At 39.4% G+C, this 15,307-nt stretch overlaps 3 protein-coding genes across 3 annotated transcripts; all 3 read left to right on the top strand.

Moving 5' to 3' along the window:
* Positions 1-3,432: 3,432 nt before the first annotated feature.
* LOC6564637 (alpha-tocopherol transfer protein) lies at positions 3,433-6,866 on the top strand. The gene is made up of 6 exons (XM_001990975.2): positions 3,433-3,648; positions 4,918-5,077; positions 5,149-5,230; positions 5,955-6,308; positions 6,382-6,518; positions 6,589-6,866. Exons 1-6 carry the CDS (start codon positions 3,510-3,512, stop codon positions 6,656-6,658), a joined length of 942 nt encoding a protein of 313 aa, XP_001991011.1. The 5' UTR covers positions 3,433-3,509; the 3' UTR covers positions 6,659-6,866.
* Positions 6,867-8,597: 1,731 nt separating this feature from the next.
* LOC6565239 (alpha-tocopherol transfer protein-like) lies at positions 8,598-10,675 on the top strand. Its single transcript, XM_001990974.2, has 6 exons — positions 8,598-8,789; positions 9,141-9,300; positions 9,360-9,441; positions 9,859-10,161; positions 10,232-10,368; positions 10,430-10,675. The coding sequence occupies exons 1-6, from the start codon at positions 8,687-8,689 to the stop codon at positions 10,509-10,511; spliced, it is 867 nt and encodes a 288-aa protein (XP_001991010.1). The 5' UTR covers positions 8,598-8,686; the 3' UTR covers positions 10,512-10,675.
* A 297-nt stretch (positions 10,676-10,972) lies between these two features.
* LOC6565238 (protein crooked neck) lies at positions 10,973-13,345 on the top strand. The gene is made up of 2 exons (XM_001990973.2): positions 10,973-11,121; positions 11,187-13,345. The coding sequence occupies exons 1-2, from the start codon at positions 11,086-11,088 to the stop codon at positions 13,272-13,274; spliced, it is 2,124 nt and encodes a 707-aa protein (XP_001991009.1). The 5' UTR covers positions 10,973-11,085; the 3' UTR covers positions 13,275-13,345.
* The last annotated feature ends 1,962 nt before the right edge of the window (positions 13,346-15,307 follow it).

Genomic DNA, 15,307 nt, shown 5'->3' with positions numbered 1-15,307 from the left:
ACTCTGTATATATATATATATATATATATATATATATATATATGTAGACCCTATATTTACATATGTATCTATATGTCTGTAATGTAATCAAATATTCAGCCAGCGCCAGCAAAGTTGTTCGAAGTCTTTGAATTAACTGCTATATGAAATTTGAACAGACCGAGAGACGTCCCGCAAGCTCTAGTTGAATGTAATGAATGTAAATAGTGGAAAAGTATTAACCTTAAGACTTATTAACCTTATCAGCCCTAGGGCTTAAGGGATTATTAAAATACTATGATTAAGCGAGAACTCTGTGCCATATAAAAGTATTCCTCATTGTAAATGTAAAGGGCAAACTCTCTAATCGTAAGCCTGCATATACAAATATATATATATATATATATATATATATATATATATATATATACAGGTCCTAGATCCACACACACCCAATAGATCCTGTTCGAAATTTAAATTTCGCTTAAATCTAAATGTAAAGGAATTGTAATTGTGGGAAATTGAAATTGTGAACATGACTGAAGTATGAACTTGAGAGATGCAACTTGTTAGCTCCTAGAATGTATTCGTATAGTTTATCTTGTTATGTTATATATATATATATATGTATGTATATATGTACACGTATATGTTGGACGTATTTGTTGATTGTTGCAAACGAAATGTTTTCCCTATGCTTTCTTATCTCTCTCTCTCTCTCTTTCTCCACTTCCCCTTCATTATAAATGTACATTTTAAAACTCAATTGGGCAACAAGAAAAATATATATATATATATATATTTGGCAGTTATATTATAAATGTATAATCGCTAGGTTAGCCAAGGTGAAATCCTAAAGTCTAGGAACAATGTTAACATTTTATGCAGAAATGAAAGACAAATTTTTAAAAATCCACATTTTCTAATTGAAACTTTACATGGACAATTATTGGATCAGCAAAAGCTGTGGAAGTATTTCGAGTAGGCCAAAATGGAGCACATTATGGGTGCTCTTGTACTCCAGAGAGTTATAAAGTGTTTTTTTTATATATATACATATGCATGTACAAGAAATCAATTTCAGAAGATTTAAATCAATGTTGAAATAAATTTAAAACAAAACACGTAATTAAACCTAACCGAGTTAATCAAAAGCATACCATAAAAATACCTTTAAACAACTTAAATAAAACCAAATGAATTAAATAGTCATACACTTCTGAAATACAGCAAAATCTTAAACACATGCCACACACACATAAAAAACATTTACATATATTATGTAAACAATTTATGAATATGAATATGACAACTTATTTATATGTGTACAAAATCAATAAAGAGTTAAACCACATGGTTAACCACATGCCCGATTTACTCCTCTCATTAAGCAGTGCTCGTCATAAGTTTTCCACGTATTACACTCTAATTTTAGTTTTGTTTTCGTTGAGTTTCTGTTCAGCTCCTTGTGCATCATAGATCATCTATATATATGTATATATATATCTATATTTTTAAATTTACTTGCAATATGCACTCTCTTTCCGAGGAGTGAAACTCCATTGACCATGCTTGAAGCAAGTTGGAATTTCAACTTCTCTGCTTTGGACTTTTGTAGAAAATTAAGCACAAAAATGGCTTTCAAAAGTGATTGAAAATTAGGTTAATTTTTTCTGTTTTTTACACAACAAGCTGACATGCTGTGTTAGATAAATGGCGTTTAAAAATAAAAATTATATACACATATTACTCATAGAAAAGGTTTATCAGACGAATGCTTTCGCGTGTGGTGCCTGTCAGGGAAGAAAATATATGTAATATAAACACATACATTGGTAGTCCACGAATATAAGCTCCCAAAAATGCAATAATAATAAGAACCCTGGAAGTACTTGCTAGATTCATGCAAAAACAAGAGAGAGCGTTGTAGTCGGGTAACTGCGAAATACTTTGATGCCATAAGTAATACCAGCTTATAACAGGTAGCCAAGAATATGGTGGGTGAAGCCAAGAAATACCGTCCAAGTTTACCTTTAAAATTGCAATAAATGTAGGCTTTTGTGCATTTTGGAGGACGGAGCGGGTGTGGCCGAATGTATGGCACGATTTTAGAAATCTACACTCCAACTTTCCTAATTGTTGCTCTTAAATACTGGAAATAGAGGCTTTTATAGTTTTTGGGGGCTGAAGGGGGCGTGGTCCAAATGTCGCAATTTTAGCAATATACCTTTTGAATTTGGTGACTCTAGCTTTCAAATTGTGTGAGATATATGGATTTATCGATTTACACTAAGATGCTTATCGGCTTATCGCGGAGGTGAAGTGGGTGTGGCCATCTAATTTTGTATCGATCTCTTAGGGGAGTTACCAATAATATACTTTAAAAATTTGGTGAATCTAGCTAAGAAATAGTGAAAGATATGTGGACTCTCAATTTACATTTTCCGTAACTTTGGCGATTGTGGGCGTGGCCATAAAAAATTTTTCGCGTTCCTTATCAGTAATATACATACCTACAAAATTAGACGGTTCTAATTTAAAATTTGAATTTTGTAGGTGCAGCGGACCTGGGGGTGGCGGAAGTGGGCGTGGCATATGCAGTTCTTTAAAGGACTTCGCCAAGAAATTTGGTGACTGGAGCCTTATAATTGCAGAAGATATGTGGCATCATCGGTTTGCAATTATCGATTTGATCGACTTCATAGACCCCTAGTAAACGTAGCACCCCAATTTTTACAACTTGTCTGTCCCGGGCACAGACCAGTATATGTTCACAGTCTCAAGTCTCTTTCTCTAAGACAGACAGGCAGCATGAGGGAAATTGCACAAATCCAATATTCTATGAGACCTTCGGTGTCAAAATATAATGACTAAGCACTCAAAAGACTCATGCTATATTTGCTTTGTTTAATTTGAATACTTCTTTTTGTATATTACATACCCTCTCTATGCAAGCAAAAAGTCGACAAATGCCTCTATTTATGGCTGTCAGTGTAAGCATTTGTGGTCAATAAGAGAGTATAGCTTATTTACTTACAGCGCCATTGATGACGTCGATGCTTTCGCCAAAGCTCAAACCAGTCACTTACATTTATATATATATATATATATATATATATATTTAAGTAACCTATATAAATAGAGAGATAGATAGAGAGAGAGAGAGAGTGATAGAGAGAGCGAGCCGTTGATGAGAGAAAACTGCTGCTTGTTCGTTTCAGCTTGTTAGGCACTCGTCTTAAAAATGATTCAAAGCGGAGCTTATTAAGCACCCTCCCCCATCCCGTCCCCCATCAATAATCAAAGCTGTAAGCGAGCAGGTACAACTAGTTGAATTAAACATAGAATACAGGCGTATAAAGCTATGTGAGTGTTTACATTAGTGTGTGTTTGCTTGGGGTAAGCAAGCTTTTGGGGGCTTTATCAATTGAACGGCGCGATTTTTGACACAGTCGCCGCTCAGCTGCTCGGTGAAATCTACGTGGCTCGCATTGCGTTGCTGGCCGGCAACATCAAACGGCTGAGAGCCCATGACAAAGAACAATAATAACAAGATGATGACAGCAACAACAACAACAACAACAACTGCAAATGCCCAGGATGTGGAGGCCAAGTTAAGAGAACTGCAGAATTGGTTCGAAAACGAACCAAATTTGCCCGAAAAAATAGGTAAGTGCTATCTTATCGGACTATATATATCTTGCAAGTAATGGGATAGGTTCAATCTAAATGTGAATATATTGAATACATACATGTATACATAGATAATATGTGTGTACTTAATATATATAAACACTACATATGTAATAGGAAATAAAAAATGCATCCGAGTAAACCAAACCAATGCTGTAACTCGGTATGACAATCGCAGCTGATAGTGTTATCAATACAAATAAGCCCTAGCATTAGCTGTTGTAAAGATAAATCATTGCTCGTATATTTTTATGCATGTATGTATGTATATATACATGTATGTAGCGAGTATTGTTGATTTTAAAAGCGTATAAATACTTATTAATTAAATTCCTCATGCGAATAGCAGCATCTGTTTTATATACACAAGCGTATTCAAGAGCGCACACAGCTTTTCGCAAGGGGTGATTGGGGAGGGGAGTGAAAAGGGGTTTCTGGTTTTAATTATTCTTTTAATAGCCAGAACTCAATTTCAAAAACGAGTAAGCAAGATATAAAAAAGTTGTGCAAGTATGTAACCGGCTGAAGGAAGCTACTCCGACTCCATGAGGTCTATATTCTTGGTTGACATCAACCACTGAGTTGATCATGTCATTCCGTCCGTCTGTCTGTATGATTAAGCTGACCTCAGAAACTATCACAACTAGAGACTTCAAATATAATGTAAGTTCTCGTTTACTGTGCGAAACACGTATAGTGTGTGGTCGACACGGTGAGACGACGTTTAGAATCGCTCTGTTTGCTCTGGCGAGCAGGTCTTTATTTTGTTCAAATTTCTTAAACCTAAATACATTTGTTACTTATCTAACGCAGTCGCTTGTTAGGCGACTGCAATGTATCTCCTCTGCTACCTCTATCAGGGCAGCCTCAAGTACCTACCCTTGAGAATGCCACATGAGTCCGCTATCTGCTTCATAGAGCGTCACACTTGAACATACTTGAACATTTACCATACGCATATCGATTTTATTTCATTTTATCGATAACTTCCTCCGTTTCCCCAATAGCCATACAAGTCGATTACCGATAGCAAAAGCCAGAATTTTAAAGATATAGTTTTCTAATCGAAAACGTATACACGTTCACAAATAAAATGAATATTCTGTAACAATTTTATTCAGATTGATAGATAAATTCATGTGTTCAGGGTATCTCCAAGTCGAGCTCTCTCGACTCGATCACTTTTACTTCCTTATTATATGTATTGATAATTGTACAACTTGAATTTCTAATCACCAATTGCAGAGCCAATTTCATTGCTACGGTTTCTCAAGTGCGTGGAATATGACACAGATAAGACTAAAGCCCTAATCCAGTTGAACTACAGTCTGCGCAATAAAAATCCGAATATATTCATCGATCGCAACATGGACCATGAAATGACCGCCAAGGGTCTACGCGTATCGTATGTCAAAAACTCATTCAATTTGCATCGTCATTATCATCTCTCAAAAAATCCCTCCGATTTCCTTGCAGGGATCTAATCATTCTGCCGGGCGTTACACCCGATCGGCATAAGCTGCTATTATTTCGCTTGGCAGACCTTGATCCCAGAACGGTAAGCTTCATTTATGTATATAACTGTTTAAACTAACTTTTGGAATAATGATCATCAACACTATTCACTAGTTTCTTTTTTAATGCATGTGAACTCCAAGACCCTGGTCCTGATCCACATATTTTTTAAAGCGACAAGAGTGGAAAATATTTTTATCGAATATACTAGAATACAGATATACTAGAATATATCTTCCGGTATTAGACGGGCCCAAGTTTTTCTGTCCGTCAGGTAAATTTTTTGATATTATAAAAATGTGTACCGCTTTAAAAAAATAGTCGGATGTCAATATCTCCTAATACCTTTTTGTACACATTTTTCAATGCATTTTTATTTTAATCTTTTAAATACAATTTTAAACTAATTAGTTGAAAAATAATCTAGTTTTATGCTAACTAATTTTCGCCCATTTTGCGACAATTCTAAATGCGAATTTCTAAATAAGAAAGTAATGTTCTGAAAATCACATATTCAATATTTTTTAGAAGGTGCTTTGCAAATTGGCTTGCCAATTGCTCTTTTATACTTTTATTCTTTTGACCCAACCATTTTCCACTCAGGTTGGTGCACTTGCAGTCGTCAAAACATTTTCATAAGATCTGAAAAAAAATGTAAATGAATACTCAAAATCTGTTCCTAATGCTCACTTACGTGTTGAAAGGAAACTACTGTGAATATTGTAGTTAGATGGATAATTCATTAATTTCAACGCTTGAATCCCTAGCGCAACTCTGTGGAGGAAAGCAAAATCTTCTTTATGATGGCCGATGCACGTTTCACCGAACCCGATATTGAAAGATCGCCAGATGAGCTGTCTGCTCATGGTGCAGAAAATCATTCCGCCCACATTTTTGATGATGACATTGCTGATGGCGACGTTCAGATAGTTGATATCAGTGGCTATACAATGAGGCATCTGGCCTATGTATCTATCTTTGTGCTGCGCGTCTACATGAAGTTTCTACACGAGGCATATCCATCCCGTCTGCGCGCCATACATGTTATAAATTGTCCATCGTTCCTGGACCGAATGATGGCCATGATGAAGCCATTTATCAGAGAGGAGGTCTACCAAATGGTGAATGGAATTATAATAGCGCTTGCTCATCCAACCGTACTAAGCTGTTTTAAATGTCCATTCATTCATGTAGATCAATTATCACACCGAAGGCATGGACAGTCTCTATGAACTGATACCCCGGGATATGCTGCCCATGGAGTACGGCGGCAAGGCTGGCACAGTTGATGAAATTAAGCAACGTTGGTTGCGAATCCTTAAGGAAAAGACGTAAGTCAACTGTAACTGGCCTGTAAAATATCTGCTAAAATACAATCCACTTCATATGTGCATATTCCAGAGCCTATCTCAGCGATGAGAAATACTGGAAGGTAACATCGGAGAGTAAAAGTCGCTGGTCCTGGTTCTAATGCCTATGCATATATACTTCGCTTTAGTGGATTATTACAGTTATTACAGAGTTATTGCCGCAAATGTGATTATTAATAACTTAAGTGCTTACAATACAAAATATATTTTTACACGTTGTATGTATATGCATATTGTAATGGGGTAAGCAAGCACTATCCTTAGTGTTTGGTTTAAGTTTTTGCTGAAATACATAATTTGTTCAACCAATGTCCACCTGACTTTATTTATGCCAAAATTGTACACTTGTAGAAAATAATATATGTGTTTGGAATTTGAAAATATGGAATTTTTATACATATACAAACATATCTATATATTGGTAATACATGGTTTCTCTTGACTGATTGACTGATTCGTGTAAAAATTCGTACAAAACATTTCGAAAATTCCATTTATTACAGTTATTAGAATTATTGTAATTAGTGTTATTATTTAACAAAAAAAAAACAGCGTCCATTTCCAATGAAGCTTAAGGTCAATTAAAATCTGACTTCCAAGATTCCCAAATTTCAATAAAATATTTTTCAAAAATTAGTATATGGTATTTACCCAAAATTAATGGAGACAACCAACACTGACAAAAATACTCTTGAGCTTAGAAATTGCTTTGGTTTTGACAAAGCTGTAAATTATAATACCCCTTGTAAGGCATTTGATCAAGAAATATGTGTTGGCTCAAACTAAATTTATTTTAAAATGTATTATTACATAAGCATGAAAAGCAAGAAAACAAAACAAAAAAAAAAGATATATATAAATATATTTTGCTATTATTTCTTTATAATGCAAAATTGTTTGAATGTGTTTAGTTATTAGAAGTTGATTTGGCAATTTCACGTAAGCTACAGAATCTGTCGGTGCCCCTAAGCTGTGTGAAGATTTTGCATGAAGTCACCAGTAGTAAGTATTCAGTGCAGTATTCAATATAAAATGTCCGTCATATGGCTACACTGTCTCTATAGAGCTGCTCTTGAACGCCCTGATCCATGCGACACTTGGCATACGCTTAGTCCAAGAGGGCTATGACCCGACTATGATGTGGATCCATGTCCACAGCATGGTGTTCCACATGTAAGCACTGGGATTCTTTTAGTGCTACGCCACTCCGGGCTAACTATAATGTTCATTGTCCTGTTCATCGTCAGTTGTCCGTATTATTCAATGATCGAGGAGCCGTCAACGGTCAAGTACCATTTGAATATCGTTATGAGTGCCATCGAATCACTGCTCATTGTCACGAGACTGATGCATCGAACTGACGCCTACATTCTGTACACAATGGCAGCCGTTCCAGAAATACTGCACTCACTCGCCACGCTGAGTACATATGCTTCGTCCATGCTGCATTTCAGCAGCAGGTTGGTTTACTGCAAGTAAAGTTTTAATGGCCCATTAAATGTACGTACGTATATATATATATATATATATATGTCAATTTAATATATCAGAGCGGAGACATGGCCTAATGTTGACTATTCATTGTATAACTCATTAGTAACCCCATCGAATGGTATTGCTTGTTGATCAGTTATCAATTGATAATAATTGTGGCAAACGGTTTCATTTTCGTTTTCAGTTTGAGTTGACCAAAATTTCCAGGGCTCTATGTGAATTCTATGCACGAGCAGGTGATTAGATGGATGCGCAGAAGCTGTAACTGATGGGGAAGATACAAATTTAGGCACTATTAAGCCGCAACAATATGCCAAATGGAAGCGGAAAGCAATTAAAAATATGTACGTGTTTAATTGCCGGCTCGAGAGTCGAGAGTCCGTAAATATTAGAGCTTGGATACGCGCATATGTACGTATTCGCCATATCAATCAGTATTCGCATTTAAATATGTACACGAACAATAATGTTATCCAATATTAAAGGCGACACTCGCCCAGTCAGTTTGGCAGCAGGCTTCAAGCGCAACAGTACGCACAATATTTGCTGCGGCGCACACATTTGAAAACCGATTACAAGAGAACAAATTCGAATTCGAGTATTTTTCGCTTCGATAACGATACGATAACTCAAGCATGAGCAGCGATAGTGAAAGTGAGAATCAGCTGAGACGCGATCGTAATTTGGCCGAGCTTTGTGTGTGGTTTCGCGATAATGAGAGCTTGCCACAGGAAATTGGTAAATATCAAGTGGGACGTGTGTAGAATGATGCCCCCGACAACGGCTGATGTAATGCCAAAAAGGACGCAACTGAAGGGGGTTGCTGGGGCTGCCTGCAACAAACACAGCATGGGAGCTTGTTGAAATGTTGCCAGCCAGCCAGCCAGCTAATGTAAACACTACACTCGTCTCCACTGCTCTTGCCACTGACCGTATATGCAATAATATTTAATGAGGTCGTTAGCAGGCAAAGAAGCATTTCGCACATTTTGGTAGTCAGCTTGTGGGCGCCTGTTACGTCATAAAGCAACCATTTGAATATATATAAATTATTTGCGTGAATAAATCTTGATTTCTTTCATTTTTCAGAGCCTTTGCTGCTGCGACGCTTCTATCAGTGCATGTACGGTCATGTGGAGGACACCAAGAAGCTCATCGAGGTGAACTACGCGCTGCGCAACAAGCATCCACATCTGTTTATCAAGCGCGATCCACTTGACGATGACAGTCGCCGCACCTTTGACTATGCGTAAGCTGATTTCGCATCCCATCGCAGATTCTATAATTTGGCTGAACTTTCGATTTCAGAGATATTCTACCGTTGCCCGGTCTGACACCAGAAAATTATAAGGTCTCCCTCTATTGTTTCAGAGACTTTGAACCGTCGAAGGTAATCTTACCAATTAAAAATGTTCACTGCGAATTATTTATGCTCATGCACGGAGAACTTTCATTAAGTCTCGAAATGTTCAAAGCATTTTTCAAATATAGCAATCAGTCAGAAATGCAAATACCAATCTATTTTTAAGCAAAATCTGTAATTAAAATCCGTTCCCAGTGATGATTGTCGAAATTATACATATTACACTAGTGTTTTGTCAGTGTTAGTGTCAGTCTGCTTCCATGTAAACTATTCATCCATTAATTTTTTTAAGCTTTCTTTATCAAACTCGGTCCCAATCCAGCAGTGTGTGTTTGTTTTAAAAAATATGTTGATCAAGTGAACTAATACAATAATCGCATTGCTTGGCAATGTATATTTAATTTTCGATGTCCCCAAGATAACATAATTTTGTATTACTTTCAGATGCATCACACGGAGGATACGCGAGCATTTTTCATGGTCACAGACTGTCGCTTTATAACGGTCGATGATCCGGCTCGTCCCGAGGTCCTGTCGGAGGGTGAAGTGCAGATATTTGACATGAAGGGCACCACCATGCGTCACATATCGCGTCTGACGATTAGCACGCTGCGAGCATATATTAAGTTCCTGCAATTAGCGTTCCCAGTGCGGCTTAAGGCCATTCATATGGTCAACTGTCCCACGTATATCGATCGCATTGTGAGCGTGGTGAAACCGTTCATCAGCGATGAAGTCTTCAAGCTGGTGCGTTTCTTTACACCACCATCGCGAGCTGTTGTCGTCGAATATAGTTATACTTAAATTGTTATTTTAGATACGCTTTCACACAACCAGCATTGAGACACTGTACACGTTTGTGCCGTGCGAGATGTTGCCCGAAGAGTATGGCGGCTTTGCCGGGCCGCTGGCCACTCTGCGGGAGCAGACACAAAAGGTGCTGCTCGAGAAGCGGTAGGCATATGAGAATCTCATTATCTAAAGTGTACCACTGAATAATGCTTAAATTTTTCAGAGAATACTTAATGAATCCCAATCATTGGCTCGTTGAGAAGCCCGAGAAACGTAGCGGAAAATCGTGGAAACTATTTAATTAAGTGGCCTGATTCCTGCTCACCTGAAACATTTATTTTTTTTTTGTACTGTGTAATTTGTTTCTAATTGTGTAGCTTTTGTATTGACTATATTATATATGCATATGTTTATTTGTATCTAATAATTAAAGTCTGGGATTATCCCTTGAAGGGTTATTACACTGAAATTGTCAAAGGGGCGTATATTTTATTACTTCCGTTATGTGGATATATTTGTCTAGTAATTCTTATTTGAGTCACAGTTAATTATGTAATTTTTAGCACAAATGTATCAAAAGGAGTAATTATAAATATACAAAAATGTGTTACAAAATAAATTCAATACTTTGTTTAAATACGTTGATAACGCGTTATCGCAGCATAGTCGTTTGTTATCGAATTGAACTCGATAACAATGTAGACATACTGTGAGTGGCAAGCTGATGGGAAGAAGCAGCATTCGCAATTGACACATCGCTAATGGTGTGTTTGTGCTGGAATCAGCCACAACGCGTAGTGCACAAAAAACCGAGTCGACTAAACTTTGTTGATAATCTGAATTTTAAAAACAGCAAAAGAGTTAGACTCAAAACAGAGCATGGATCGTCCACAGAAAATGCCCAAGGTGGCAAAGGTATGTAGAACAAGCGCGCAAAGTAATTTTCCGGCATTGTCGCAACATAAACGTTTGGGTTTCAGGTGAAAAACAAAGCGCCGGCCGAGGTGCAAATCACCGCGGAGCAGCTGCTGCGCGAGGCCAAGGAGCGAGACTTGGAGATACTGCCGCCGCCGCCGAAGCAGAAAATCTCAGACCCCGCCGAATTGGCCGACTATCAACAAAGAAAGCGCAAAACATTTGAGGATAATTTACGCAAGAATCGCATGGTGGTCAGCCACTGGATCAAGTACGCCCAATGGGAGGAACAGCAGCAGGAGATTCAGCGTGCGCGCTCCATATGGGAGCGGGCGTTGGACAACGAGCATCGCAACGTTACCATCTGGCTCAAATATGCCGAAATGGAGATGAAGAACAAACAGGTGAATCACGCCCGCAATTTGTGGGATCGGGCCGTCACCATAATGCCGCGCGTCAATCAGTTCTGGTACAAGTACACCTATATGGAAGAGATGCTTGAGAATGTCGCTGGAGCTCGGCAGGTCTTTGAGCGCTGGATGGAATGGCAACCGGAGGAGCAGGCCTGGCAGACGTATGTCAACTTCGAGCTGCGCTACAAGGAGATCGATCGGGCGCGCGAGGTCTACGAGCGTTTCGTGTATGTCCATCCCGATGTGAAGAATTGGATTAAGTTTGCCCGTTTTGAGGAGACGCACGGATTCATACACGGCTCGCGTCGTGTCTTTGAGCGTGCGGTGGAGTTCTTTGGCGATGACTACATTGAGGAGCGTCTGTTCATTGCGTTCGCACGGTTCGAGGAGGGCCAGAAGGAGCACGATCGTGCGCGCATCATATACAAATATGCGCTAGATCATCTGCCGAAGGAGCGCACCCCCGAGCTCTTCAAGGCATATACAATACACGAGAAGAAGTATGGCGATCGGGCGGGCATTGAGGATGTGATTGTGTCAAAGCGCAAGCATCAATACGAGCAGGAGGTGGCCGCCAATCCGACCAACTATGATGCATGGTTCGACTATCTGCGCCTCATCGAGGCCGAGGGCGACAAGGATCTCATTCGGGAGACCTACGAGCGCGCCATAGCCAATGTGCCGCCGGCGAACGAGAAGAACTATTGGCGCCGCTACATCTACATGTGGATCAACTATGCCCTCTACGAGGAGCTCGAGGCAGGGGACACGGAGCGCACCAGGCAAATCTACAAGACCTGCCTCGAGCTGATACCCCACAAGCAGTTCACTTTCAGCAAACTCTGGCTGCTGTACGCCCAGTTCGAGTTGCGCTGCAAGGAGCTGCAGGTGGCGCGGAAAACGCTCGGCATGGCCATTGGCATGTGTCCGCGAGATAAACTCTTTCGAGGCTACATCGATCTGGAGATACAGATGCGTGAATTCGATCGCTGTCGTCTGCTCTACGAGAAGTTCCTGGAGTTTGGGCCCGAGAATTGTGTCACATGGATGAAGTTTGCCGAGTTGGAGAATCTGCTCGGCGATTCGGAGCGTGCCCGCGCTATTTTCGAGCTGGCCGTGCAGCAGCCTCGCCTGGACATGCCCGAGCTGCTCTGGAAGGCGTATATTGACTTTGAGGTCGCCCTTGGCGAAACGGAGCTGGCCCGCCAGCTCTACGAGCGCCTGCTGGAGCGCACGCAGCATGTGAAGGTCTGGATGTCGTTTGCCAAGTTCGAGATGAGCAACAGCCATGGCGATGGGGGGGATGCCGATGCCGATTTGAATGCACGCCTCGCTCGCCGCATCTACGAGCGGGCCAACGAGATGCTGCGCCAGCTGAATGACAAGGAGTCGCGTGTGCTGCTCCTGGAGGCGTGGCGTGACTTCGAGCGCGATGTCAACGATGCACACTCGCTGCAAAAGGTGCTGGACAAGATGCCACGGCGCATTAAGCGGCGACAGAAGATCATCTCCGAGGATGGCGTCGATGAGGGCTGGGAGGAGATCTTCGACTATATATTCCCCGAGGATGAGATGGCGCGACCCAATCTCAAACTGCTCGCCGCCGCCAAAATGTGGAAGAAGCAAAAGGACAACGATGAGGATGCGCTACCTGCTGCATCGGATCCAGCTGATGCAACAACATGTCCTCCTCCTCCTCCTCCCTTAGCTGCAGCTAATTCAGGAGCAGCTGATGCATAACCAAGGCCACTGTTCCCATCCACCTACCTCCTCCCCTTTCTTTAAAATTAAAATATCAAATTTACATAGAATTTGTGTACTATTTTTATTTTTATTTTTCTTTCCTTTTTTAGATTTTAGGTGATTTTTACTAAGGTTTGCTGGGTTTTTAGCCAAGCTGGAAGATTTATGACAAGGTTTTTGACTAATTTAATTTTAAATGACTTTCTAAGTATCTACATAGAATAACGAAGTACTACATAATCATTATAAGTTCTAAGGAGACTTTTTATAAGACTTTTCCGTGGTTTTAGTATTTTTAACCCGAAGAGCTAGGAAAATGTGGAGCTAAAGTACATTTAAGGCACTAGGTTTGAAAGGATCTTCAGGTTTCAATTCTGCACAGATTTCACATATATAGTATCAAATGTTTTGACTAGGGTATGTGTTACTATTTATACTAGGGTCTTAAAAGTTTGTAATTTATTAAAATAAAACAAGTAGAGGACAAGTAAAGAAAAATTGAATTAAAAAAAAAATGAGAAAGGGGGTACTACTGTACTAAGTTCGCAAAGGACTGCAAATAAATACTTGAACAGCAAGATAGTTTAATAGGCACAACTGGGAACTGCTACGAATTATATACTTTAGTATACCCTTTCAATTAATTTAACTAAGAGCAGCAATGTGAAGACATGTAGGTGAAGAATTTCGACATTGTCATCAATGAAAGTGCACAGACAGAGTCGCACCTGCGTCGCCGATTGATGATCGTATAGAGTTTCCAATTCCCCGTACACTCAGCTCCAGTGCTCGTGTGTCTCGGGTAAGAATACAGAGAAACGCCGTCGGATTCGAATAATTCGCCCAGAGCTGTATAAGCACTCCATGTGGAGTAGCTGGATGGGAAAGGCGTATCCACCGCTACTTCCATATTGATTGGCTTCTGGCTTCGTATCCGAATCAACCTCTTTGACTACCTTATTGCATTGTGTCAAACTGATTGAGTCAAGACGATGTGTCCACCTTCTCACCATTGTGCCTATACATGTATATCTGGATAATTGCAGGACAAGGCAAAAGCTAGCAAATTGTCCCACGCACACACACAAATAATAACAAAAGATCAACCAAAAAGAATTGCATTTAAGTTCGGTTTTTATTTGTCGTATTTGCAAAATTTGTTAATTATTTTCTTCTTTTTTTCTGGTTCGAGAGTCGAGCATTGGATAAGGGTGGACATCTGGGTTGCTTGGATGTGCTGGGGAGGGGATGATATGGGGTATTCGGGTGGGTCGGTAATGTTGCACTTTCTAAGCGAAATTACAGGTTTTCTTTTTTTTTTGTGCAATAAAATGAATAAATGAAATGAACTAATTATCAAGTGTCATCAAGTCGTTCACGTGGATAGATATTTTTAAGGACTGGCACCACAATTGTTTGTGTCTGGCATCAACTTTGTTTTTGAATCAATTGTCAAGGGACAATTAGAAATGGTCCCGACAGACGACATGATATGAAACCTAAATAACAATTCGGATAGATAATACACAATAAACAACAACAACAACAATTATTATTATCAACAACAATAATCGTTGACTTGTAAGTAAGATGTCCATGACTGTAGGATGGATTTAATGGGGTGCCAATAGTTTCATAATAAGTAGAAAACCTTCATTTTCATCGACTAAAGCAAAGCTGTCTTCGGGCAACCTACTGAATACTCTGGCGAAGACCAACTGATTCTATGTGAGCCACGTATGCAACTCCTGAATTTCCGATTGTAGCTATATTTTACTAAATGACATGATAGTCGGATCTTGATAAAATTTATGGTGAGTTTGGTCAAGACAATGTATATTGCCATAAAATAAATGTGAAATAAAATCCACCGAGTAATCCGGTGACAGAAGTATGGTAATGTGACCTGGTCCGATCCGACTCGCCTTAGACATACAAATGAACAAAATCGAATATTTTTTTCTTTTTTTCGACACTCGACTGTAGATATTAGATAGACGGTCTTATTTTCAATATTCAATTTTTTGTAC

The sequence above is a fragment of the Drosophila grimshawi genome, unplaced genomic scaffold (assembly GCF_018153295.1).
Source record: "Drosophila grimshawi isolate 15287-2541.00 unplaced genomic scaffold, ASM1815329v1 contig_1006, whole genome shotgun sequence".
In the NCBI taxonomy this organism is placed as follows: domain Eukaryota; kingdom Metazoa; phylum Arthropoda; class Insecta; order Diptera; family Drosophilidae; genus Drosophila; species Drosophila grimshawi.
Note: the sequence above shows the minus strand (reverse complement) of the source record. Positions and strands in the feature narration are given on the sequence as shown.